Source organism: Schistocerca cancellata, chromosome 8 (genome assembly GCF_023864275.1).
Source record: "Schistocerca cancellata isolate TAMUIC-IGC-003103 chromosome 8, iqSchCanc2.1, whole genome shotgun sequence".
Classification (NCBI taxonomy): Eukaryota; Metazoa; Arthropoda; class Insecta; order Orthoptera; family Acrididae; genus Schistocerca; species Schistocerca cancellata.
This window is the reverse complement of record NC_064633.1, coordinates 258926952-258952057: the sequence shown is the minus strand read 5'-3', so window position 1 is coordinate 258952057 and position 25106 is coordinate 258926952. Positions and strand designations below refer to the sequence as shown.

At 42.1% G+C, this 25106-nt stretch overlaps 1 protein-coding gene across 1 annotated transcript in view; it reads right to left on the bottom strand.

Annotated features, from left to right (window-relative positions):
• Positions 1 to 7913: 7913 nt before the first annotated feature.
• Positions 7914 to 25106, bottom strand: part of LOC126094753 (myrosinase 1-like) — a 317488-nt gene continuing 300295 nt past the window's right edge. The window contains exons 8-11 of the mRNA XM_049909304.1: positions 23680 to 23831; positions 20041 to 20178; positions 18481 to 18587; positions 7914 to 8667 (exon numbers count right to left, since the gene is read on the bottom strand). Coding sequence (XP_049765261.1) covers positions 8520 to 8667; positions 18481 to 18587; positions 20041 to 20178; positions 23680 to 23831 — 545 coding nt within the window. The 3' untranslated portion in view covers positions 7914 to 8519. The remainder of the gene's footprint in view (positions 8668 to 18480; positions 18588 to 20040; positions 20179 to 23679; positions 23832 to 25106) is intronic.

Sequence of the window (25106 nt, the reverse complement as noted above, 5' to 3'; positions counted from 1 at the left end):
CTTATTGGATCAGCCCCATACCCATTTTCTGTGTTGACGCTCGTGAACCGCCATCTACAGTCAGATGACGTCTACGCATGGTGGTCAGGCACGTAAGTTCCTCACAGTTCAAAATATACTTGCGTATCACACTGTTGCTTGTCAACCTCTGAAACGCATTTTCTCCAATGGTCCACGAGCAACAAGACCATTTGGGATCCGTGTGCTGCATGTGCTGGAATCATTTGGAATGGAACAAATGCAACCCCACCATGATTACTTCAGAGGCACAGTAGATGCTGATCTGATAGGCGTGATAGCTTTTTTTAACTGTGTACAAACAAGAACGACAGTGCAGTGCCTGTGTTCAGACTTACGGTGTAATGTTCCTTCGGCCGTTATGAAATACATGAAGACCTGGTATAAAGTGTGTCTCAGTTCCAAGAAAACTTATTGTGATATAAAATTCACGTTCGTCCCGCAATTTGGAGTTGATCCATCGAATATAGGCAGACGGAGACTGCCTGGCCGTTCGAAGACACGTAAATAAGCGAGTTGTAATAGAATTAGTTGCTCGAGTACATGTTAAAACGGTACGCAGTATAAGCAACACTGAAGCCTTGACTTTGATATTGGGTGAATACCAGTAAAAAGGCTGGATAATACGTGATATGACTGAGACCGATAGCCTTGAGCAACTTTATCAAGAAGCCGTGACTGACCCGGTCAAATTCCTTATTAAAATCAATAAAAAGCAAGTCTTCAGAGACAGAAGTCGCTGCAGCCACCGAGATAACGTCGCGGCATTCGACTTCAGAAGTCATAATCGTACGCCCAGGCACAAACACAGCTTTGGTTGGTGGACAGGAAGAATTTTCATGAGCAGTATCCACAGACGGCTTTTAAGAGCCCATGCGACAGTTTTGTAATCGAAATTAAGGGCGGAATTTATCAATGTCTGGACGTCCGATTGTCTTCAGAATCAGAACGATTTTACCAAACTTGAAGGGGCAGGAATAAAACCCCCCGGATCACCTCATTTACCAGTGATGTAACGGTAACACCTGTAAGAAGCTGAACGCTTAGATAAAATTCCTTAGGAAAATCGTCCCAGTGATTTTTGCTATGTTGAATCAACAATAAGGTGAAACATATCACAAGTAAAGTCACTTAGGAAGTAATCATTTAATGCGGGAGTAACTACGCAGTCGAGGAGAGGAGTAAACGCATCAAGGACAATAGCATCAGCAGCAGGGTCATTAAAGGTCGGTAAAGTAATTATATATCGCTGTGGAAATGTCACGTTGTGACAGCAGTACGTGACCACTGGTGTGAGTAAGGAACGTCATAAATGCTCGTTTGCGACGGGTCCGCGACCGGATAAGGTGATATGAAGAGGTGAGTTCATCCTGTAGGAAGGAGCGCACCCTGAGTCCTTCCAGTTGTTGCCTGTTTAACTGAAGAAGTTTCTCTTTATCATGGCGGATATCAATAACCCGTCAGGTAGCTTGTCCGGTGCCGTTATAAAGTTGACGCAAGACGCAGTAATAAAATTCCTGGGCCCGACGGAAATCCCTCGCCCTCTCAGCGCCGCAGCGCATTAACGCTTTCCGGAGCAAAGATTTGGCATACTCTGGCCACCACCCCGTAAGAGAAGGATAACCGTCCTGCGAACGCAAGCTATGGGCCCTAACCTCTCCAATTATAATCTCGAGGGAAGTATGGTTTAAGAGGGATGTGTTCAACATCCAGGGGAGGCGATATAGTTTTACTGGTTGCGGCACGTGGTTGAAATTTACAGCCACGGCACAGCGAGCGGTGAAACAAGCGCGTAACACGTCTATCGCTACAGCTGTCCACATAAATAGTTAGAAAGATAAAAGCGATCAAGTCGGCTGCTGGAAGTAGCTGTAAAATGCATGTATCTAACGAGAGTGGAATACTGACAGATTCATGCATCTCGTACTTGCGAAGAACGCACCAAATCGCCTAGTTCTTTACTGAAATTAAAATTGTGAGTCTGATACACAGATCGCCAACACACAATTAAAATCTCCTCCTAACAGAATTTTCTGCGGAGTTTTACGAAGTAAATAAACTATATCCTCTTCATAAAAACACGCACGATCTGTGGAACGATCCTGAAGGGGCAAAAGAAGAATGAAAGTAAGGTCATCAAAATGGCAGCCTATTCCTCGGCCGTTATCATGAACTTCGAAATTAGTCAGTGCTATTCCCTCTCTGTAAGACAACGCAGTGCCAATAGATAGTTCAGAAGCCACATTAAAAAAATTAGAAATTCCGGGAATAGAAAAATTGTCAAATAACACGTCTGCGGTTGAATCGTAAAGAAATAGTCGCAACGCCGCAAGTCTAAATTCGGAAAGAATTCTGTTCATATTCAAGGTAAGGAATGTATAGGCTTGCATCTATCGATTGCCGAAACTATGCACTTGATTACTTGAAAATGACCGTTAACAGGCCATGGCAGAGTCAACAGATGAATCTGAATGTAAAGTGGTGCATCCCATTCTTCCACCCTCTTTCTGTTTTTTGTTTCTTCGCGATGCCGCGCGCTCAGATTGAAAACGTTGCTTGTTGCGGTTGTGCGAAAAGGCGACTCCCGCATGGGGCAACGTGGGTTTGGGGGGGGGGGGGGAGAGTTCTGCAGAAATTCAGTATCAGTTACAGGTTTGCGGTGCGGCTCTTGGGAATCCACGAAATCAAAAACTGAGGGTAAGTCTTTTACCATCACCACAAGTGCCGCTGGCACATTTGAACCTATCGGCTAGCAGCTTGTGGCTCGCTTTCCCCTGCTGGGGGCGAAAAAAAAAAGGGTGGGGTTACGTTAGAGTATCATGGATGTCTCGCAAGTCCGTAGACATAGAACGGAGCTCACTATCCTCATGTGATTCCGAAGAGGCGGTCTCGGGAGGCAGGTCCCAGGGAGTCCAGGGCGCTTTCGAATCTTGAATGGCAACCGACATATTATCATCCGGTCTAAACTCAGGGAGGGGAGAGGCCTTCTCCATCGGAATCTTTTCAGTAGAGACGAGAAGCGATGAGGAATCGTCTGACTCCTCACCATCTTGCGTCTGTCTACTCTTGTTTTGAAGTGAGGGTGGTGGCGGCGCGGAAGCTACGGTGGCGAAGTCCCAACGCGAGGTTAACGGCGAAAATGCGGTAGGACCATCACGAAATGGCTCGCCTTGCCCTTGAGAAACGTGGTTAGACACAATGACTATCACTTGGCGAACAAGATCCGCTAAAGTTATGTGTGTGTGAAATCTTACGGGACTTGACTGCTAAGGTCATCAGTCCCTAAGCTTACACACAACTTAACCTAAATTATCCTAAGGACAAACACACACACACACACACACCCATGCCCGAGGGAGGACTCGGACCTCCGCAGGGGACCAGCCGCAAAGTCCATGACTGCAGCGCCACAGACAGCTCGGCTAATCCCGCGCGGCCGCTAAAGTTGTTCATAACTGGATTTTAAGACTATGACACGACACGGACAATTTATACGGAGGTGTCCACTCACGTTACACACAAAACAGGTGCCTTTTTGTCCTGTGTAAATTGTATGTACCCGGTATGAGAGGGAATGTTCCGTATGACTACCATGTCCATGAATCGAACTCCTCTATAAACTTGTAATCGATGTTGAGCGGACCAGCGTTCCAGCCGAATATTCCACTTATCCCCAAACGGAAGCAGGACGATATTGAGGAATATTTCATCAACTTCGAGCGGAAGGTTAAACACTGCCGGCAGCCGTGGTCGAGCGGTTCTAGTGCTTCAGTCCGGAACCGCGCGACTGCCACGGCCGCAGATTCGAATCCTGCCTCTGGCGTGGATTTGTGTGATGTCCTCAGGTTAGTTAGGTTTGAGTAGTTGTAAGCTCTAGGGTACTGATGACCTCAGATGTTAAGTCCCATAGTGCTCAGAGCCATTTGGTTAAACACTCCAACATTTGCATATTTTACATCCACGTTCACCAGAATAACCATATTATTAGAGCTATCGCTGTGAGTAAAATGGACTTGTTGTCCGTGCCGCAAAAGGAGCATGTCAACGTGAAGCGGGTGTATGAACCTGACTAAAAACACATACGATTCAGAATCGAAGTAAGCTGTGTGACCCCGTTCTGAAGTGACCTTGATCGTATCTACAATTCAATCATGAATTACTAACGAACTCTGCTGCACATGACTCGTGGACTTGTCAAAACTGAAACTGACGCTACCTGTGCATGGAGTTCCTGAGAGCCATGGACGACATCACGCCGCAAGACGCCGCAGAGTCAAAATGGAACCACGAACACGAGACGCCGAGAGACAAACAACGATGTGACGCTCACAAAGACTCACATGATACTGAGGACAAACAAGGAAGCTCTCGCAGCGCAACGATAGAGGCTGGAACAGGCGGAACCTCTCGCCTGGCCTGCGAAGTGGGAATGCCCGTTAGGCTATCCGAGTGCGATTCCAGGACATACCATGACTTCCATATATCATCATCCATGTATCTACAACTTGTACTTGTACAAATGGTTCAAATGGCTCTGAGCACTATGGGACTTAACATCTGAGGTCATCGGTCCCCTAGAACTTAGAACTACTTAAACCTAACTAACCTAAGGACAGCACACACATCCATGCCCGAGGCAGGATTCGAACCTGCGACTATAGTGGTCGCGCTGTAGCAGAGTGTAGCGCCTAGAACCGCCCGGCCACTCCGTCCGGCTTTAGAATTACAGTCTACTGTTCCTTTGGATATGTATGCATGCATATCGTCTTTATCTATCGACACTGAGCAAGAGACTTTCATTTAAAATTGTCTCCCCTGTACGGGAATATACGTAATGTATGTACGAGTGCAGACCGTACACGCACGGCTGACGAAGTTTCGAAGTTTGGGTATGTCGCTGAGTCACGCTCAAATAGCTTAATAGTAAGGCGACCGCTCACAATAAGTGGAAAATCCAGGTTCAAGTCTCCGTGTGGTACAAATTTTCATTATACGGCTATTGGTTGTCTATTTTGTATCTCTGAATACATTTCATATACATATGTCAAAGGCTCAGCTGTAAACTCATATAAAGAATTTGCGACTCTTGTGTAGGATTTTGGTTACCTTGGACATTCTGATCCATAGTTAGAACATGTATCATAAATTTATAATCCTGTGAAGATTAAGTTGTAGACTTTTGAGATTTGCTTGAACGTTTACCAGTCACAACTTTAAAATCAGCAGAGATTTGGGAATGGTAATAGTCAAGTTGCCTGTGCTTGTAGTTAACCAGTGAATTTTGCTTGCAGTACTTTCGATCGTTCAATGGTTTGTTCGGCCCATATTGCTGTGGTGAATGGCGCTGAAATCTGTTGCACTTCTAGAGGAACAGTTGTTTCAGTAATTGTGGAGATTTCTAATGCGATTTTGTACGTGAGGTCACGAAATTAGTGGTAGCGTTTATTTTGATGTTTTTCTGTTGCTGATACTATGACGTCTACTATGTTCACGTAAGATGCCGCCAACACACCGGTCGGCAATGATGTAATGCGAAGATTGATAGCAGACGCTGGATCAAGCGCGCCTATCAGGAGAGAGGCCAAAGACACACTGACAAGCAACACGCTGCCAAACCGCAAGTCTTTAGGTCGCCGGAGGGTCTCACTAAATAGGTTACTCAGTCAGTAGCTCAGTCACTGATGCCCTAACTCGCATTATAGTTTGGCGACTGTCAATCATCCACAGAGCAGGCTTAGTTTATGACAGTACTTAGCGTCGGATTATAGCAAGATTACCGATGTTGTCTGCAAGAGGACTTTTACGGGAAAGTTTGTACCACAACTCATGAACTCTATTGAAGGTAAATAGCTTCCTGTTCATGTAAATAAAGAACCCTGTTAATCCACTTGTCCATTTGTGTTGTAGCAAGAGGATACCGACAACCCATAATAACAGCCTCTCCCTTTCTTCCTGGTATAAAAATCTACAGTGTCGACGATGGCACTACTTCTGCAAGAGAACAGTGTAGGTACAACTGACGCTTTTGCTGTCCAAATGACACAAGAAACTGAACGTATCATCCTCCTGTACGCCTAATCCTGGACAAACAATATGCACTTCATAGACTAATGAGAGGGTGTTTACAACAGAATTTTACCCAATGGGAAGTTATCTGTGAATAAGGATTGCTTACATTGGAAAGCTAAGCTACCTGAGATCTATCACATTAGAGGACATAATTGGCATCTCGTGATGAACCAGCAAATGGAGGTAAGCTTCTCTACCAAATGAAAAGAGACTATGTTTTGCTTTAGTTGTTCATAACCCTCGCAGTTTTGTCTGTAGATATACACAGTCGGTAAATGTGTTAAAGCTGAATAGTATCAGAAACAAGAGAGATTGTACACACATAGTTAGTGGCTTCAACTTCTTGACACTGAGCTAGTGTTGTGGCAGCGTATATAGTGAAGAATATGTAGTAAATGACTAAATGGTGTATCTGATGGGAGCAGGCTAAAGAAACATTGAACTGATCTGAGTCTTGCAAAGATCGTCTTGAAACATGTGTCATCCGTCAGACACTGAAAGTGAAAATTCCCCCATTCACAATGAACACTAACTTGATTCATAACGTGTTGTTGCCTTGTATTTCTGAGACTGATCCTTCAATCTTGGTAACTATCATTGTAACTTTTCTATGTATTTTATTTGCTTTGTGCTTGTTGTCATTGGCACGACTAACAGTTTTGCCAACGTCTTCAATGGTGTGTTTTAGAGTCTCGTGTAAGGCATAAAATAGTTCAAAAGTTTTGTACCTTTAATGTGTATTTTATGAAGTGTTGAATCGCCTCGTGGATAGTATAGAATTCATGTTTAACAACTTTAAAATGTCTTAGCTTAATTCTCACATATTTTTACTTACCATTAATAATTTGATTTATAGCTATAAACTACCAATTTTTGTGCACATCAAACTAAGTGCCTTAATGTCATGAAAATACTTTGGTACTACACTTAATTAACTTTATGTTTGCGTTTTCTTTATTTTTATTATATTTTTCAATGTATTTTTCTGAAGTTGTCTACGTTTCGTTCTTTTCCACGTGTCATATCTTTTATGGAACAAAACTTTTTATCATTTGCCCAGTGGCAAAAAATATCTGACAAAAGTTGTTAACACTAACAGCAATATGGTATTGAAACACGTGAACGTGAATCTCGCCAATAATGAATCGCACTGATTGGTTTCTATCTTCGTTGGACACCCAGTAATATTACTCCCCCGACAAGAACAGTAATCTTTCCGTTTAGTTTGGCGGTTCATACGATAATTGCCCTTTTTTGGATTTGTTACGTTTTTTATGTCGATCAGAAAATCATATTTGTGCCAATGTTTCTGCTGCTAATTTCTGCCTCAGATGTCAATGTGAAGGATGAAGAAAACGACAAATGCAAGGGCACTATTTTGCTGTTGAGGAGCTTAGCCCTGTAAGTTGACATTTTTGACTGATCTGAGTATAGTATTTTGTGAACAGTACAATACATATTTTTAACTGTACAACCGTTAGTCAAGGTACTGAAGGGGAATAGCCACTGACATTAACGCCGATACCTGTATGAAAGAAAAAAGTATTAAGGTAGCACCTATGAAAATACCAATACACTTTTCCAAAAATAGTTGCCTTACAATGAGTCAAACATCTTCCTTTCGTTTCGATATTTCGAATAAAAGATTGGAAAGAACGTACATCGAAGAAACACAAAAATTAGCAAATCACTTTGTCAATAGCATAGGTTGAAACTGTACATGCAAGTTCCTAATTAGAGTTACTTGTAAAACGACCAAAAGATATAGGCACGAGATCATATTATATTTCTTTATTTTTCAAGTTTTTTAATTATTATATGTGCAATGTGGATGCCATTCATTTACTACTAATGTCGTTCTGTCACCAATGGCCTGATTATATTCTAGTAATGATCAGTTTCTAACACACACAATCTTCATTATTACATTTCGTTACTCCGACTTAGGAGCTCTTCGATGATCTCTTAGTCTAAAAGTGACATTCAAATTACTGTGTGTATTCAGTATTACATTTACTGTATACGTGCGTTTCAAATGTATTACTCGTTTTACAGTACTAACTAGAAGCACAATCCAGTACTAATTGTATTAATGTATCGGTCATCCACATAATAGACCACTGTAAAACTGTCTTGTTCCTCATGTCACAAGGAAAAGCAGTCGGTGAATTTCTGAAAACGAATTCGTACATAACAAAGTCATACCAATCTAAGTGATATTCCCATATTTCCTCTATTAGTTCACCATGTTGTCAGTGTCGACTTCCAAATTTGTATACCTCCGAGTTAATGACGTTTTAGTTCTCAATCTTGTCCCGATCGAGTTGAATGACTCGCAGTAAATGCGCTGATTTCTTCGAAATGAAAGTGTCGCTCGAAACTGATCATATAGTTTAGTAAGAATATCGGCAGGCTACTGGTTCCTACATTTCCTACACAAAATGACTCGAAGTCATCGCAGCTCCGCTGTCAGGAAGTGTGTGCGTTGCAACTATCTCCCTGAACATGGCGGCAGAGGCCTTCGGCGTCCGGGTCCTGTTGGGGTCGTTGAAATCCACGTGATACAGGCCAAATTTCAACCTGAAAACAGAAATAAAGTTATCTTAAAGTTCTCGTAATGAAATACGGCCGTATGTACAAACGAGTAAAATTCCCCTCAAGCAGATCTCTTTCTTCGTTCAAAACAATTAACATTACTTGGAGGAGATGATCATTAGCTCAAGAAGGCATTATCATATGAATAAGCTACTATAGCAGTCATTCAGAGTAAAAAAAAGTGCAAATTGATGAAGGACTATATCGAAACATCTCGTTGGCGATAATGGAAAGAGATTTTGTTCGTGATCTTCCCATCCCGGGAACCGTGTCAGTTGACTGACAAGGGAACCTCCCCATCGCATCCCCCTCAGATTTAGTTATAAGTTGGCACAGTGGATAGGCCTTGAAAAACTGAACACAGATCAATCGAGAAAACAGGAAGAATTTGTGTGGAACTATGAAAAAAAATAAGCAAAATATACAAACTGAGTAGTCCATAAGCAAGATAAGCAACATCAAGGATAATGTGAGCTCAGGAGCGCCGTGGTCCCGTGATTAGCGTGAGCAGCTGCGGAACGGGAGGTCCTTGGTTCAAGTCTTCCCTCGAGTGAAAAGTTTAATTTTTTATTTCCAGACAATTATTATCTGTCTGTCCGTCCGTCTGCCGTCTGATGCGAGCTAACTGCGCCGTAGTATGGGGACGCTACACCTAAACAAACATCGAAACAAAACATGTTTTGACAAAGCTCAGTGAAAATTGTGCGACTGTGGAACTGTTGCATTCATTTGTTGCAGTTTATGTGACAAACTCTTATGTTTTCATCACTTTTTTGGGAGTGATTATCACATCCACAAGAAAACCTAAATCGGGCAAGGTAGAAGAATCTTTTTACCCAGTCGCCAAGTGTACAAGTTAGGTGGGTTGACAAGATATTCCTGTCATGTGACGCACATGCTGTCACCAGTGTCGTATAGAATACATCAGACGTGTTTTCCTGTGGAGGAATCGGTTGATCTATGACCTTGCGATCAAATGTTTTCGGTTCCCTTTGGAGAGGCACGTCCTTTCGTCTACTAATCGCACGGTTTTGCGGTGCGGACGCAAACCGCAGACACTAAACTTATTACAGTGAACAGAGACGTCAATGAACGAACGGACAGATCATAACTTAGCGAAAATAAACTTTTCACTCGAGGGAAGACTTGAACCTAACCTCACGCTAACCACGGGGCCTCGGCGCTCCTGAGCGCATACTATCCTTGATATTGCGTATGTTGCGCATGGACTACTCAGTTTGCTCATTTTTTCATAGTTCCACACAACTTCTTCCTGTTTTATCGATTGATCTGTGTTCAGTTTTTCAAGGCCTATCCACTGTGCCAACTTATAACTAAATCTGAGGTGGGTGCGATGGGGAGGTTCCCTTGTGAGTAATCACAGGAAAACTGTTTGTATCGTTGGGGGAGTTAGAATTCAGTTTCTCGTATATACAAGTTCAGTGTTTTAACTACTCTGTCACCCAGCCCGGTGACAATATTTGGAGGCATGTGGTGTCTGAACATGATTTCTGTCAGTTACTGCAAGAGCATTTAACACTTCATTTGCGTGCTGTGTGAAGAGCATTACTAATTGTCACAGCTCTTAAAATAGTGAGAAATCTGACGCCGCTATTGCCATCTATATTTTCAGTGACCCTGAGTGACATTGCTCCTGTAAAAATAAATATATACAGTTGCCTAATATCCATTCCTTTATGTTCTATACGCAGACGAGGTATCTAATTTGTAGACTAAAAATTCAATGAATTCAATCCATAAAATGACATATCAAGATGCTGCCAACAACAAATATATATGGTCAAGCAATTAGGTATCAGAAACGCACATTGATTGAGCACCGCGCATGTGTAAGTACGATTGTGGCGAAAGGAGATAAACAGTGGTTCGTTCTTCAAACATCGCTACACCGAAGAGGTGCATTGTGACGTTCTGAAGTCAACGTTGAGCCAGTCAACAGCATGTACTGGAACAAAGCTTATTCTGGAAATATTCTCCACTCTCACTGGGGCTATAACCAGCGAACCTTGTCACTGACATACCTGCATCGTCAACTTTAATCCTCCTCTTCAACCGTCTTGATGTATAGATTGGGAAGTAGACGATCCTTCTCTTATACCTCTGCTAATACGAACACTTTGCTGTCGGTATTCCTTTCCATTTTTCTCATTGCTTCTTGTACATACTGCATATTAGTCGTATTTCCCTACAGCTAACACGTATTTTATTGAGAATTTCGCACATCTTATACGGTTTGACATTCTCCAAGTCGACAAATCCTGTCGACGTTTCTTGATTTTTCTTAAGTCGTGCTTGTAGTAGCGCTGCGTTAGAACTGCTTCTCTGGTACCTCTACTGCTCCTGAAGCGAAACTGATCGTCATCCAACAATTCCTCAATTTTCTTTCCATTCTACCAGGGTCAGTTTTTGGTATCCCATACCCATGATAGCCTCTCTGACTTTCAGTAGCCTCGGGTACACTCATAGAACGACTTCTCTACGAGTAAGTGGTGCTGGAAGGTATTGCTGCTCAGCAGTTATTTTCCGTCCCTGATTTGGGTAACGTCTTGCTGCATTGCGGTCGTCTGTCTGCTGTTATAGTCGGTGATAGTCGGCGGATAGTCGGCGGCAAACTCAACCATCAACAAGTAGTTTATCAAGGAAGTTCACTCTACTGAGGGCAGTACTCCCCGAATCGAGTGGAGTGTTGAGTCGGTGGCGCATGAGAAGCCCTGCATTTGCGTCACCTTGGGAATGAATAATCCCATGCGTCACGCACCGCAAACGAAAGAGCACGGTTCAGCGTTCCGTTTATGACGAGTTTACTACGAATGGGGCACACGTTCCGCTTCAAATTAACCATCCAGTATGCCCAAGCAATTTGTCCCACACATGGATGATGTTCTCTTGATAAAACTGTTGTCTTGCCCTTCCTGAGATTGACGGGCGCACAGACGACCAGCGCAGAGTGCGACGACTCCCTGCCACTTAGAAAGTTGAACTTTAAGGAAACACGTGAGTTTGTTTCAATGTCCGAAGAAATCACGCTAATAGCGTATACTATCGCACATAGAATCATAAAAGAAGGCTGTATACCTGGAAGAATCCTGGAGATACTAAAAGGTATCAGATAGATTATATAATGGTAAGACAGAGATTTAGGAACCAGGTTTTAAATTGTAAGACATTTCCTGGGGCAGATGTGGATTCTGACCACAATCTATTGGTTATGAACTGCAGATTGAAACTGAAGAAACTGCAAAAAGGTGGGAATTTAAGGAGATGGGACCTGGATAAACTGAAAGAACCAGAGGTTGTAGAGAGTTTCAGGGAGAGCATAAGGGAACAATTGACAGGAATGGGGGAAAGAAATACAGTAGAAGAAGAATGGGTAGCTCTGAGGGATGAAGTAGTGAAGGCAGCAGAGGATCAAGTAGGTAAAAAGGCGAGGTCTAATAGAAATCCTTGGGTAACAGAAGAAATATTGAATTTAATTGATGAAAGGAGAAAATATAAAAATGCAGTAAATGAAGCAGGCAAAAAGGAATACAAACGTCTCAAAAATGATATCGACAGGAAGTGCAAAATGGCTAAGCAGGGATGGCTAGAGGACAAATGTAAGGATGTAGAGGCTTGTCTCACTAGGGGTAAGATAGATACTGCCTACAGGAAAATTAAAGAGACCTTTGGAGAGAAGAGAACCACTTGTAAGAATATCAAGAGCTCAGATGGCAACCCAGTTCTAAGCAAAGAAGGGAAGGCAGAAAGGTGGAAGGAGTATATAGAGGGTTTATACAAGGGCGATGTACTTGAGGACAATATTATGGAAATGGAAGAGGATGTAGATGAAGACGAAATGGGAGATAAGATACTGCGTGAAGAGTTTGACAGAGCACTGAAAGACCTGAGTCGAAACAAGGCCCCGGGAGTAGACAACATTCCATTTGAACTACTGATGGCCTCGGGAGAGCCAGTCATGACAAAACTCTACCATCTGGTGAGCACGATGTATGAGACAGGCGAAATACCCTCAGACTTCAAGAAGAATATAATAATTCCAATCCCAAAGAAAGCAGGTGTTGACAGATGTGAAAATTACCGAACTATCAGTTTAATAAGTCACAGCTGCAAAATACTAACGCGAATTCTTTACAGACGAATGGAAAAACTGGTAGAAGCCGACCTCGGGGAAGATCAGTTTGGATTCCGTAGAAATGTTGGAACACGTGAGGCAATACTGACCTTACGACTTATCTTAGAAGAAAGATTAAGGAAAGGCAAACCTACGTTTCTAGCATTTGTAGACTTAGAGAAAGCTTTTGACAATGTTAACTGGAATACTCTCTTTCAAATTCTGAAGGTGGCAGGGGTAAAATACAGGGAGCGAAAGGCTATTTACAGTTTGTACAGAGACCAGATGGCAGTTATAAGAGTCGAGGGGCATGAAAGGGAAGCAGTGGTTGGGAAAGGAGTAAGACAGGGTTGTAGCCTCTCCCCGATGTTATTCAATCTGTATATTGAGCAAGCAGTAAAGGAAACAAAAGAAAAATTCGGAGTAGGTATTAAAATTCATGGAGAAGAAGTAAAAACTTTGAGGTTCGCCGATGACATTGTAATTCTGTCAGAGACAGCAAAGGACTTGGAAGAGCAGTTGAACGGAATGGACAGTGTCTTGAAAGGAGGATATAAGATGAACATCAACAAAAGCAAAACGAGGATAATGGAATGTAGTCAAATTAAGTCGGGTGATGCTGAGGGAATTAGATTAGGAAATGAGACACTTAAAGTAGTAAAGGAGTTTTGCTATTTAGGGAGTAAAATAACCGATGATGGTCGAAGTAGAGAGGATATAAAATGTAGACTGGCAATGGCAAGGAAAGCGTTTCTCAAGAAGAGGAATTTGTTAACATCGAGTATAGATTTAAGTGTCAGGAAGTCGTTTCTGAAAATATTTGTATGGAGTGTAGCCATGTATGGAAGTGAAACATGGACGATAACTAGTTTGGACAAGAAGAGAATAGAAGCTTTCGAAATGTGGTGCTACAGAAGAATGCTGAAGATAAGGTGGGTAGATCACGTAACTAATGAGGAGGTATTGAATAGGATTGGGGAGAAGAGAAGTTTGTGGCACAACTTTACTAGAAGAAGGGATCGGTTGGTAGGACATGTTTTGAGGCATCAAGGGATCACAAATTTAGCATTGGAGGGCAGTGTGGAGGGTAAAAATCGTAGAGGGAGACCAAGAGATGAATACACTAAGCAGATTCAGAAGGATGTAGGTTGCAGTAGATACTGGGAGATGAAGAAGCTTGCACAGGATAGAGTAGCATGGAGAGCTGCATCAAACCAGTCTCAGGACTGAAGACCACAACAACAATCGCACATAGTCTTGAGAATGGAAATAATTCGGCGATTAAGAGACTCCGGAAGATTTTTCAATAATGTCATATCCAGCTGAAACCAATCGTCGACGATTAGATCCAGTTGAGCTCCCAAAGTGCTGCGGTTTGCAACGTTTGGCCTGCTCGTGCGAACAGACACAGAAATCTTTTAACTGAATCAGTTGTCGGTTCTTGGTGAAATATTGTGAATTAACTAAACAAACACTGCTTTTTGCCTTGTTTCACAGATTTTATCACCGTTACGACACAGCCTAGTTTTCGGGTTTTAAGTCAATTGTCAAGTACGTTACTGATTCCAAAGATGATAAAACAAACATAACCATTATAAAGCAAAAAATGGTTCAAATGGCTCTGAGCACTATGGGACTTAACATCTGAGGTCATCAGTCCCCTAGAACTTACAACTACTTAAACCTAACTAACCTAAGGACATCACACACATCCGTGCCCGAGGCATGATTCGAACCTGCGACCGTAGCAGTCGCGCGGTTTCGGACTGAAGCGCCTAGAACCGCTCGTCCACCGCGGCCGGCGATAAGGCAAAGACAAACATTTTCACTTCTTGAAGTATCGGTCCTTGGCTTAATGTAAATTACTTCAATGACGAGTTTTTGACGATTTACATATGTAATTACACCATTCAGCAACTACACTAACATTACTAAAGGTATCAAGAAATAAAAGAGGTGAGTAATTGAATTGAGTTTGCTCAATTTATAATAGGTGCGGGACGTATACATCTCTTTTTTACTTTCTATAATTTCTAGCCGGCTAACGTTTGCCCCCTTTTCCTCTGTGTGTAAGACTTTTTATGTATTTGAGGTTTTTGTTAAAGCAATGTTCCTCAAAGGCTCCTTCAATCTCCGCTTATACGATGTTCTTTAAGCCTGGTGCGGATTGACCTCCCAGTCTGTCCAATGTAGCAAGATTGACACTCTCGACATAATCTTATGTGTGATTAAGAATTGGAGATTTAGCGGATGTGGTATAGCCTACCTAAGTGTTCGTCAGACCAGGAAAGCACGCCTGCAGCCCTAGGAACAAGACTGTTGTCAGCTTTAAGTTCCGCCTTCAGCAACGCCCTTTCTCGAGGTAGCCGACGCCAAATGTTAATTGCATGCAGTTCCCTTCGCAACATTCGCTCGGAAACTGGTTGAGACGAACCTGTCAGTAGCAGTTCCGGCTATGTTTGGAATCGACTGTCATTGACAAGGTGTGACGCTCATCTGTGCTCCCTATCAGTCAGGAACTTTTTATAATCACTGTTCTTTTGCTGTTTTACATGGCTGGGGCTGGTACACCACTTCCTGTAGGAACATTGGACATTAATACTCCAATGAATCGGGCAACTTTATTCACCGTGTAGTCGTGGGCATGTCCAAACACGACAGCTGCTTTCCGCCATTATGTCACGTCTCCACGTCGACCGATCCTACTGCGTTGATCAAAACAATCAACTGGGTCACATCCATCACTCCGTCTTTTCCCTTACGCTCTCCTGCTGAACTAAAGAGTATTACTCCGTCCCTCGTTACATCGATGGCGATGAGGTACTGAACTGTAGCATGCCTCCCGTCCTTCCGTAGATGCAAAAACAAAATCTACATCTACAGAGATACTGAGCAAGCCACCGTACAGTGGATAGTGGAGGGTACACTCTACCACTGCTAGTCCTTTCCTTTCAGTTCCCCTCGCAAATCACGCGTGTTGGCGGGAGAAGAATCGTTAGGCAATCAGCTTCAAATGCCGTTTCTCTATATTTTCTCAATATTTATCGAAAAGAACGTCGCCTTCCCTTCAGGGATTCCCATGTTGAGTTCCCGAAGCGTCTCTGTAACACTTACGTGTTGTTCGAAACTACAGGTAACAAGTCTAGCAGCCCACCTGTGAATTGCTTCGACGTCTTCCTTCAGTGCGACCTGGTCCGATTCCCAAACACTCGAGCAGTACCCAACAATAGGTCGCCCCAGCGTCCTTTACGCGGTCTCTTTCACACCTAAACCACTCTTTCCTAAAATTCTCTCAGTAGACAGAAATCCACCGCAGATCTCACATGCTCGTTCCATTTCATATCGCCAGATATTCAAGCGACTTGACTGTGTCAAGCAGAACACAAGTAATATTGCATCCGAATCTTACAGGTTTGGTCTTCCTATTCATCCGTATTAAGAGGTCTGTTTTTTAAGTAAGGGCCGTTCGCGCGTATAGTCCCGTAGTTCGCGCGGACGCCGGAACAAGCCACCACGCCACTTGCCGGCATCCTTCCCGTTCACACTGATGCAAGTTGCAGCTCTGTAGCTGACGTGTACGCATCGCTGTGCTACTTTATAATGTTCACGATTATTGAATCGCCCGCCGCGTGTGAGATACGATCAGTGATACGTTTTTTGACCGCGAGAAGCCTATCAGCTGCAGAAATTCATCGTCAGTTAACAGAAGTTCATGGCTTGAATGCAATGAGTGAAGCTAAAGTGCGTCAATGGGTTAGAGAGTTTAAAACTGGTCGTCAAAACGTCCATGACGAAGAACGCTCAGGCCGGCCCTCTGTGATCACTGATGATTTGGTGGCTGCAGTCGAAACAAAGATTCGTGAGGACAGAAGATTCACAATTTCCACTCTTTCTTTGGAATTTCCACAAGTTTCAAGATCAGTTTTGTACAAAATTGTGTCTGAAAACCTAAACTTTAAGAAACTGTGTTCTCGGTGGGTACCCAGACTCCTCACAGAGGACCACAAAGGGAAGAGATTTGCCAATTTATTGGACTTTTTGATTCGTTACGAGGAAGAAGGGGATGACATGTTGAGTCAAATTGTCACTGGAGATGAAACATGGGTATCCCATATTACTCCCGAAAGCAAGCGACAATCGATGGAATGGTGACACACAACCTCACCCGTCAAGGTCAAAGCCAAACAGACGCTGTCAAAGCGCAAGATTATGGCAACTGTGTTCTGGGACCGGCGTGGTGTTTTGCTAGTGGACTTTATGCCACGAGGAACTACAATCAACTCAGATGCCTACTGTGAAACTCTAAAGAAGCTCCGCAGAGCAATTGAAAACAAAAGGCGCGGCATGATGACAAAAGGAGTTTTGCTCCTGCACGATAACGCTAGGCCTCACACCTCTCAAAAGACTCGGGATTTGATTGATTCTTTTGGCTGGGAAGTTTTGGACCATGCACCATACAGCCCCGACCTTGCTCCTAGCGATTTTCACCTTTTCCGGTACCTGAAACACCATCTTGGCGGGCAGCGCTTCAATGACGACGATGAAGTGAAAGCGGCCGTGAACTCTTGGCTGTCGGAGCAGGCGGCCGAATTCTTTAAAGAGGGAATTAAAAACATAGTTGTACGGTATGACAAGTGCTTAAACAAAAAAAGCCAACTATGTAGAAAAATAGGTAAAAGTGTGTAGAATCAGAAAATAAAAGTTTTTTACAAAAGTATTTGTATCTTTTTTTAAAAATAAAAACGGCCCTTACTTTAAAAAAAAAACCTCGTAATTTACATTTTTCCACATTTAGAGCTAGCTGCTGTTCAACATACCAACCAGAAATTTTGTCTAAATTGCCTTGTATCTTCCCACAGTCACTCAACTTCGACGGCTTACCGTACGCCACAGCCTCATCAGTAAACAACCGCAGATCGCTGCCCACCCTGTCCGCCAAATCATTTATGTAAATAGAGAACAGCGGCGGTCCTACCACGCTTCCCTGGGGCACTCGTGACGATACCCCTGAGTCTGATGAAAAGTCGCCTTCGTGGTTAGTATATTGGTTTCTATTACTTATGAAGTCTTAGAGCTACTCACATACTGTGGGCTTATTCCACATGATTGTACCTTCGTTAGCAGCACCATGTCAAAAGTCTTCCGGAAATCTAAAAGTATGGTATCTGCCTGATGTCCTTAATCCATAGTCGCGGTATATCATGTGACAAAAGAGCAAGCTGAGTTTAGCACTACTTATGCTTTCCAAAACCACGCTGATTCGTGGACATAAGGTTCTCAATCTCAAGAAAGTTTATTATATTCGAACTGAGAATATTTTCGCCCGCATCTCGTGGTCGTGCGGTAGCGTTCTCGCTTCCCACGCCCGAGTTCCCGGGTTCGATTCCCGGCGGGGTCAGGGATTTTCTCTGCCTCGTGATGGCTGGGTGTTGTGTGCTGTCCTTAGGTTAGTTAGGTTTAAGTAGTTCTAAGTTCTAGGGGACTTTTGACCACAGCAGTTGAGTCCCATAGTGCTCAGAGCCATTTGAACCTTTTTTTTTTTTTTTTTTGAGAATATTTTCAAGGATTCTGCGCCAAACCAAAGTTAGGGATATTGGGCTGTGGGTCCATTCTTTTACCCTACTTACAGAAATATGTTCCATTAGTGGATAGGTTTCAATACGCACGTGTATCCTCTCATCCATTCGTAGTTGTCTAGAAGACTCCACGCTGTGTAACCAATGACGTTGACACCATCGAGGTACATGGCGTTTAGCATCTCCCTCAAGTACGACTGTAAAAGGTGAAGCATGTTATAATTATTCTTGTAGTCTGCGAATTGTATACAATGACTCATATTATGAAATTTACTATCAATTCATAAAGTACGTTTTACTGCTTAATTCACTTTTTAATAACATTTATTAGCGTGACACATCTCGGCAGCATCAGGTACATTAACGCTTCACGCACATAAATTTGAAGAGTGATGATTATTTGCTGAGTGTGCCAGTGAGTAATCTCATTGTACTGAAATTCAACAATTTTTGCTGGAAATTTATTTTTCTTCAAAAATGGTTTAATTTCGCTACATGACCTCACTGGCACACCTAGAAAATAATCGTCATCACATTTCAAATTAATGGATACGTAACTATATTGCACCTGATAATAAGCGTGCTGCCGAAACGCGTCGTGCTAATAACTGTTAGTAGAAAGTGAATAGAAAAGTAGAACCTATGTCATAAATTTGTAATGCAGTCAGTGATCTCAGTCGGTTTCATACACCATGGATAAATTTAAGTATAAATTTCTCAACAGTTTACGATTCTGTGTGATATTCGGAGCACTATTACAACATTTAAAGAACCACTAATACACATTCGTTCTACCTCAATTCATGTTATTAAAATAAAATGACTAATCAGTTATGAAACAAATCCTTTAACGTAAACAGTTCTTTATTCTTTATGAAAGCAGCAGTCATTGGCACACATTGCTCCTACGTGACATTGGTAAATTAACGTCGTATCGGTAGAAATCTAGAGCCCGGATGTGTAAAGAATTTGCTACACATTTACATTCACGTCCATCTGTGCATTTCACTAGCCACCATCAACACACATGTATTTTTAATTCTGTTACGTTGTGTTTAGTAGCTGTGACATCACACCCGTCACTTGTCATGGAGCTTCGGCCACAGCACACGATTCGAGGTATAGCTCTCATTGTCTTAAGATTACACCGAGCTCATTGACGATTCTCCGTCATTATATGCCCTACTTTACTCAGGGCTTTGATTTTAAAGAAAAATCGCAGAAGAAATGTGATAGAGTCGCGTGCTGACTTTGTCTGTATTATTGTCGTCATTCAACTTGGAACCCTAGCCGTCGGCGGTTATTGTTATTACTGACGCTGTATTACTGTTTTCATTCAATATGTAGTTTCCCGCGGGCTTTTAGTGGAAACTAAAATAAATTTTTGTCCATTCTAAAAGCTGTGTTTGTCAGCTTTTGGGAGAATAAAACAGTTGTATAGGTTTCAAGGAATAAATTCAGAATTCCTGTTAACACCTCGACCAGGATCAATGTTCTGAGGAACATTCGTGCACCATAATCTTACCTGTAAATGTAGTCTTAGTAATTGAAAATTCGTCACTCGGTTTCTAACACGTATGTGTTTCTGAAAATACTTTGAAGATAATTAAAATACAACTATCATTGAAGCTAACTACTGAATATACATACCGTGTAATAATTTTGACGACCGGTATCGTTGATTTCTCCTGTGTCTGCAAATCCGTTCTCGGTAATGAATATTCCCATCTTAGTATCGTACTCGTTGGCGACCCACTTCAGAAGGCCGCGAAAGCCCCAGGGCACAACCTAGAGTGCGAGACAAGGGTCATGTGGTGTCCTAAAGAAAGTGACTCAAGTACTCGTAGTCATATTCGTAATACTCAAGGCAGTTTTTTAGAAGGTGATGATCGAGGCAGCTTGTTAGAAAGTGCCTTAATGGGTTATCAAGGCGATGTGATAATAAGGATCTAAAATACTTCTCTACTTGAAAAGCATAACGGTCCCTGAAGATGAAGTGCAACGTTAATTACAAGTTAACGTATTTCCAGACTGACGATCACTATATTACAATCAAAGAATAAGACTGACATTCATACTAGATACAAATTTATTATTTACATTATTTTATTTTGTATGTGATTTTTGATCCATTCCTCGATGGCGCAGCCATATTTCCGTACTGAGTTTTGCAGTATTATTAGAAGTATTTGTTCTTCAGTATGGAAATTTCACGCTCTTCACACATATATCTGCCTTCGTTGTGATAGTTCACTAGTTTTTCAACAGAAGAAATAAATTTCATTTGTCATTCACTATTTATATTTGAAGTATTTACTGTAATTTCTCTCTATGCTGCAACAATAACTAGTTCAACTGCTAATGCATAACATGTTCCGTCGCACAGCCAGCATCAGATACTGGAAATAAAGTCAAAAACCGATAAGATAACCAATACCCTTACGATATAAACTGACACACAAACTTCAGTTGGGCGTCAACCGCTTCATTTATACAACAATGTTACAGATTGTCCTCCTTTTTCTCATTTTGTGTTATTCCATTTTATTTACAGCATTTCATGATGACTGTATAAGCTTAAAATTAAATTAGTCAAAGATTCTATCTGGCTGGAAACTGGTTAAACAATAAATGGATAGTGTTAATATTCGGCTTATAGGTTCAAACCCCATTTTCTTGCTGCAATACAATACTTATTTTCGTTTCAGGGCGTTTAACCAGACATAGTAAAGACATCCCCAGTGAATCTTTGGTTACTCGTCTGATCTGCCAAAATCCACTGAAGAAGTCTTTTATATTAAAGGCAAAAGACAACTGAAACGTAAATAAATATTATATTGCAACAAGGAAAAGGTATTTGATGTTATTAAGCAAATATTTATATACTGGCTGCGGGAAGCCGCCACACCAAGAAATGTGGGTAATGTATATTTTGGTTGCTTAACTTTTTATCTCAACTTTCTGTGCATGTCATTACAAACAACAGTAATAAAAGTAGTTTCTTTCCAATAATTATTCCTCCAGAACACAAAACCTCTCATGAATGTTTGCTGTATCTTAAAATTTTTCAACTGTCATATCCTTTTTCTATAATTTCGCACACCACTGTACAATTGTCGCACGATTCCTGCAATGCTCTATATTTCGTTAGATTGCAATTTACAAATCTATGTTCGCAACTGCAATAGTAGTCCTGTCAGTGCAGGCATATGTAGAACCCCACAAGAAGAGATTTCACAAATACAAGGTGTATCATAAGTAATGGCGTAAACCCATACAGTCGAAAGTATATTATACTAGAAGCAAACACGTCTGAGTAAGCGCAGATCCGCGAACGAACCGTTAGCGAAACAGTTGCGGCTTCCTCGTTACCAGGCATACCGACGTCACTCTGCATGAATACCGCAAGCTGGTCCGTCGTGTTATCTTTGTTTACCTTCTCTAGACGTGGAGTTGTTTACAGAATGGATGAGACATTGCAATACATGAAATGTATTCGCTGTTAAGACTACGGGCAACCATCAGCTGTATAATGGAGTGTGTGTGTGTGTTTGAAGTTTACGGGCGCTAAACAGCGAGGTCATCAGCGCCCATGTATAATGGAATGATGACAATCAAAATTTGTGCGGCACCAGGTTTCGGACCTGCGTTTCCCGCTTATCGCAAGCGGTCGCCTTGGCTATCCGAGCACGACTGACGACCAAATCCAAACTTCTATTTGTCGTCAGCCATTTGCCTAAAACCTGCACTCGTGCTTTCATTATGTATGTTTATTTACAGGGAAGACATTTTAATTGAAAGTCGCTTGCTCTATGTCGGTGGATAATTACAGTAGTGCGTGTGTAATGTTTCTTTATTTGCGAGACCATTACCACCCGCCAACCCTATTTTTCGATACCGTGGATTAATGAATATTTTTCTACGTAATGTCTCATATTTTTCACTCTATTCAAATATGGTTTCATTTTTATATGTATTTACGTCGATATTTTGACATGTTGAAATCGATAAATATCTAGTATGAATATCTTTGTACTAATTGTTATCTTTGATGCTGGTCTGTGACTTTTGGCGCGGAAGCGTACAGAGTAGTCAAGTTTTTGTGTTGAATATCAACAGTCTTGACTTTGTGTTGGAAATGAAAAGATGAGTCTGAATTATGGACAGTGAAAAATGTTGTGAGTTTTATTAAGAACAGTAACGGCTGCGAAATTGTATGATGAAGTAATGTTTTGAACATGCGAAAATAAAAAAAGTTTAATAAATGTGATTTTTTGCGAAAAGTGAGTGTCAAGAATTATTTTCAACTGACCATTGTTTGAAAAAAGTATGAAGCACATTGCAATGAAAAACATAAATCATCAAATTAATCCTGAAATACTGTCTTCGTAAGTTCTCCAAGTCGGCGTAATTAATATCCGAGTGCCTTTCGCACCAACAGCGACAGTCATGCTACCAGGACAACAACTTTAATTACGAGCCAAAGCCAGATCGAGATCGTCGTTGCATTGCAAATACAAGATAAGTGATATTATTGTTAATTTTCTTCAGTGACTGTAATCAATTGATGTAGCAATACCTGCCACATTAAAGACATTTTAGTTGCGCAATAAAAAGATCATACATTGAGTGCGCGACGTGATAATTTTTGAACTGGTTAACTGTTAGTGGAGGTATTGTTATAAGTGCCTGTGTTGTTGAGAAGTAGGGCGCAGTGTTCTTTCGTTATTTAAATGTATTCTCAGCTGCGAATATGAATCGCCGTCAGCTGTATAAAGGAATGACGAAAACTTTATGTAACTGGCATCACATTTACACTGAATCAATTTAGTAGTGGCTGATGAACAGAAAATCGCAAATTATCTCGCGGACGGTTCGTTTGCAGAGCTATTTTTACTGAGACACTTTTCCATCTAGTATCGCCTACTTTCAACTGTATGGCTTTACACCATTAATTATGTTACTTATGATACATCCCGTACACACGATATCCGACGTCTTCGTGGTCCAAACGAGACACTTAGTCTGGCAATTACTAAACACTGTTTATTTGAAAACTACTACACTAAAGTAATGTCGTAATGTGTGGGAAATTGTTCAATTGAGAGGATAAATGGTAAATTTCCTTCTACTAAAGAAAACGGATGATAGCCAGGAGGAATAAAAATTAGAGAAGCTATTCAAGAAGAGAACTAAATGGATTTATGTTTTGTATCCTTTCACTATGAACTAGTTCACAAATTTAGGTACGATATAAAGAAATGGTGTGCTCAGGGCAGAGATAACCACCTTCATGATGTTGTAGGAGGAGTTGGGCCAGCTCGGGTCAAACGAGGTGACGACGCCCGTGTCCCACTCGTGCGAAGGGTACTGGTCAGCTTGCTCGCCGTCCTCTGCCAGGCTTGTCGTGTAGTGGTTCAGCGAGAAGTAGTCCGCCGAGCCTGCGAACGAAAATATCGCCTGTCACTCTCTTATGAGAGGTAACGAGATTGTGTGTGGAGGTCTCTCTCTCTCTCTCTCTCTCTCTCTCTCTCTCTCTGTCTGTCTGTCTGTCTGTCTGTCTATCTGTCTTATAGAGGGTTATATACTGAGTATCTCCAAATAAAGAGCTAATGGCTGGTAATGAAGATTTCGTTTTTTCTATTGACTTAAACCGTTTGAGCTCCATCGGCCACAAACGTGACGAGAAGTTGTAACGTTTAAAAAAAATAGAGGAGTGGCGAAGGTGGATTATTGCATTACTAGCCATTAAAACTGCTACACCAAGAAGAAATGCAGTTGATAAACGGGTATTCATTGGACAGATATATTATACTAGAACTGACATGTGATTACATCTTCACGCAATTTCGGTGCATAGATCCTGAGAAATCAGTACCCAGAACAACCACCTCTGGCAGTAATAACGGCCTTGATACGCCTGGGCATTGAGTGTAAAGGCACAGCTGCCCATGCAGCTTCAACACGATACCACAGTTCATCAAGAGTAGTGACTGGCGTATTGTGACGAGCCAGTTGCTCGGCCACCTCTGACCAGACGTTTTCAATTGGTAAGAGATCTGGTGAATGTGCTGGCCAAGGCAGCAGTCGAACATTTTCTGTATCCAGAAAGGCCCGTAATATGCGTAATATGCGGTCGTGAATTGTCTTGCTGAAATGTAGGGTTTCGCAGCCATCGAATGAAGGGCAGAGCCACGGGTCGTAACACATCTGAAATGTTACGTCCACTGTTCAAAGTGCCGTCAATGCGGAGATGACCGAGACGTGTAACCAATGGCAGCCCATACGATCATGCCAGGTGATACGCCAGTATGGCGATGACGAATACACGCTTCCAATGTGCGTTCACCGCGATGTCGCCAAACACGGATGCGACCATTACGATGCTGTAAACAGAACCTGGATTCGTCCGAAAAAAATGACGTTTTGCCATTCGTTCACCCAGGTTCGCCGTTGAGTACACCATCGCAGGCACTTTTATCTGTGATGCAGCGTCAAGGGTAACCGCAGCCATAGTCTCCGAGCTGATAGTCCATGCTGCTGCAAAAGTCGTCGATCTGTTTGTGCAGATGGTTGTTGTCTTGCAAACGTGCCCATGTGTTGACTCAGGGATCGGGACGTGGCTGCACGATCCGTTACAGCCATGCGGATAAGATGCCTGTCATCTCGACTGCTAGTGATACGAGGCCGTTGGGATCCAGCACGGCGTTCCGTAT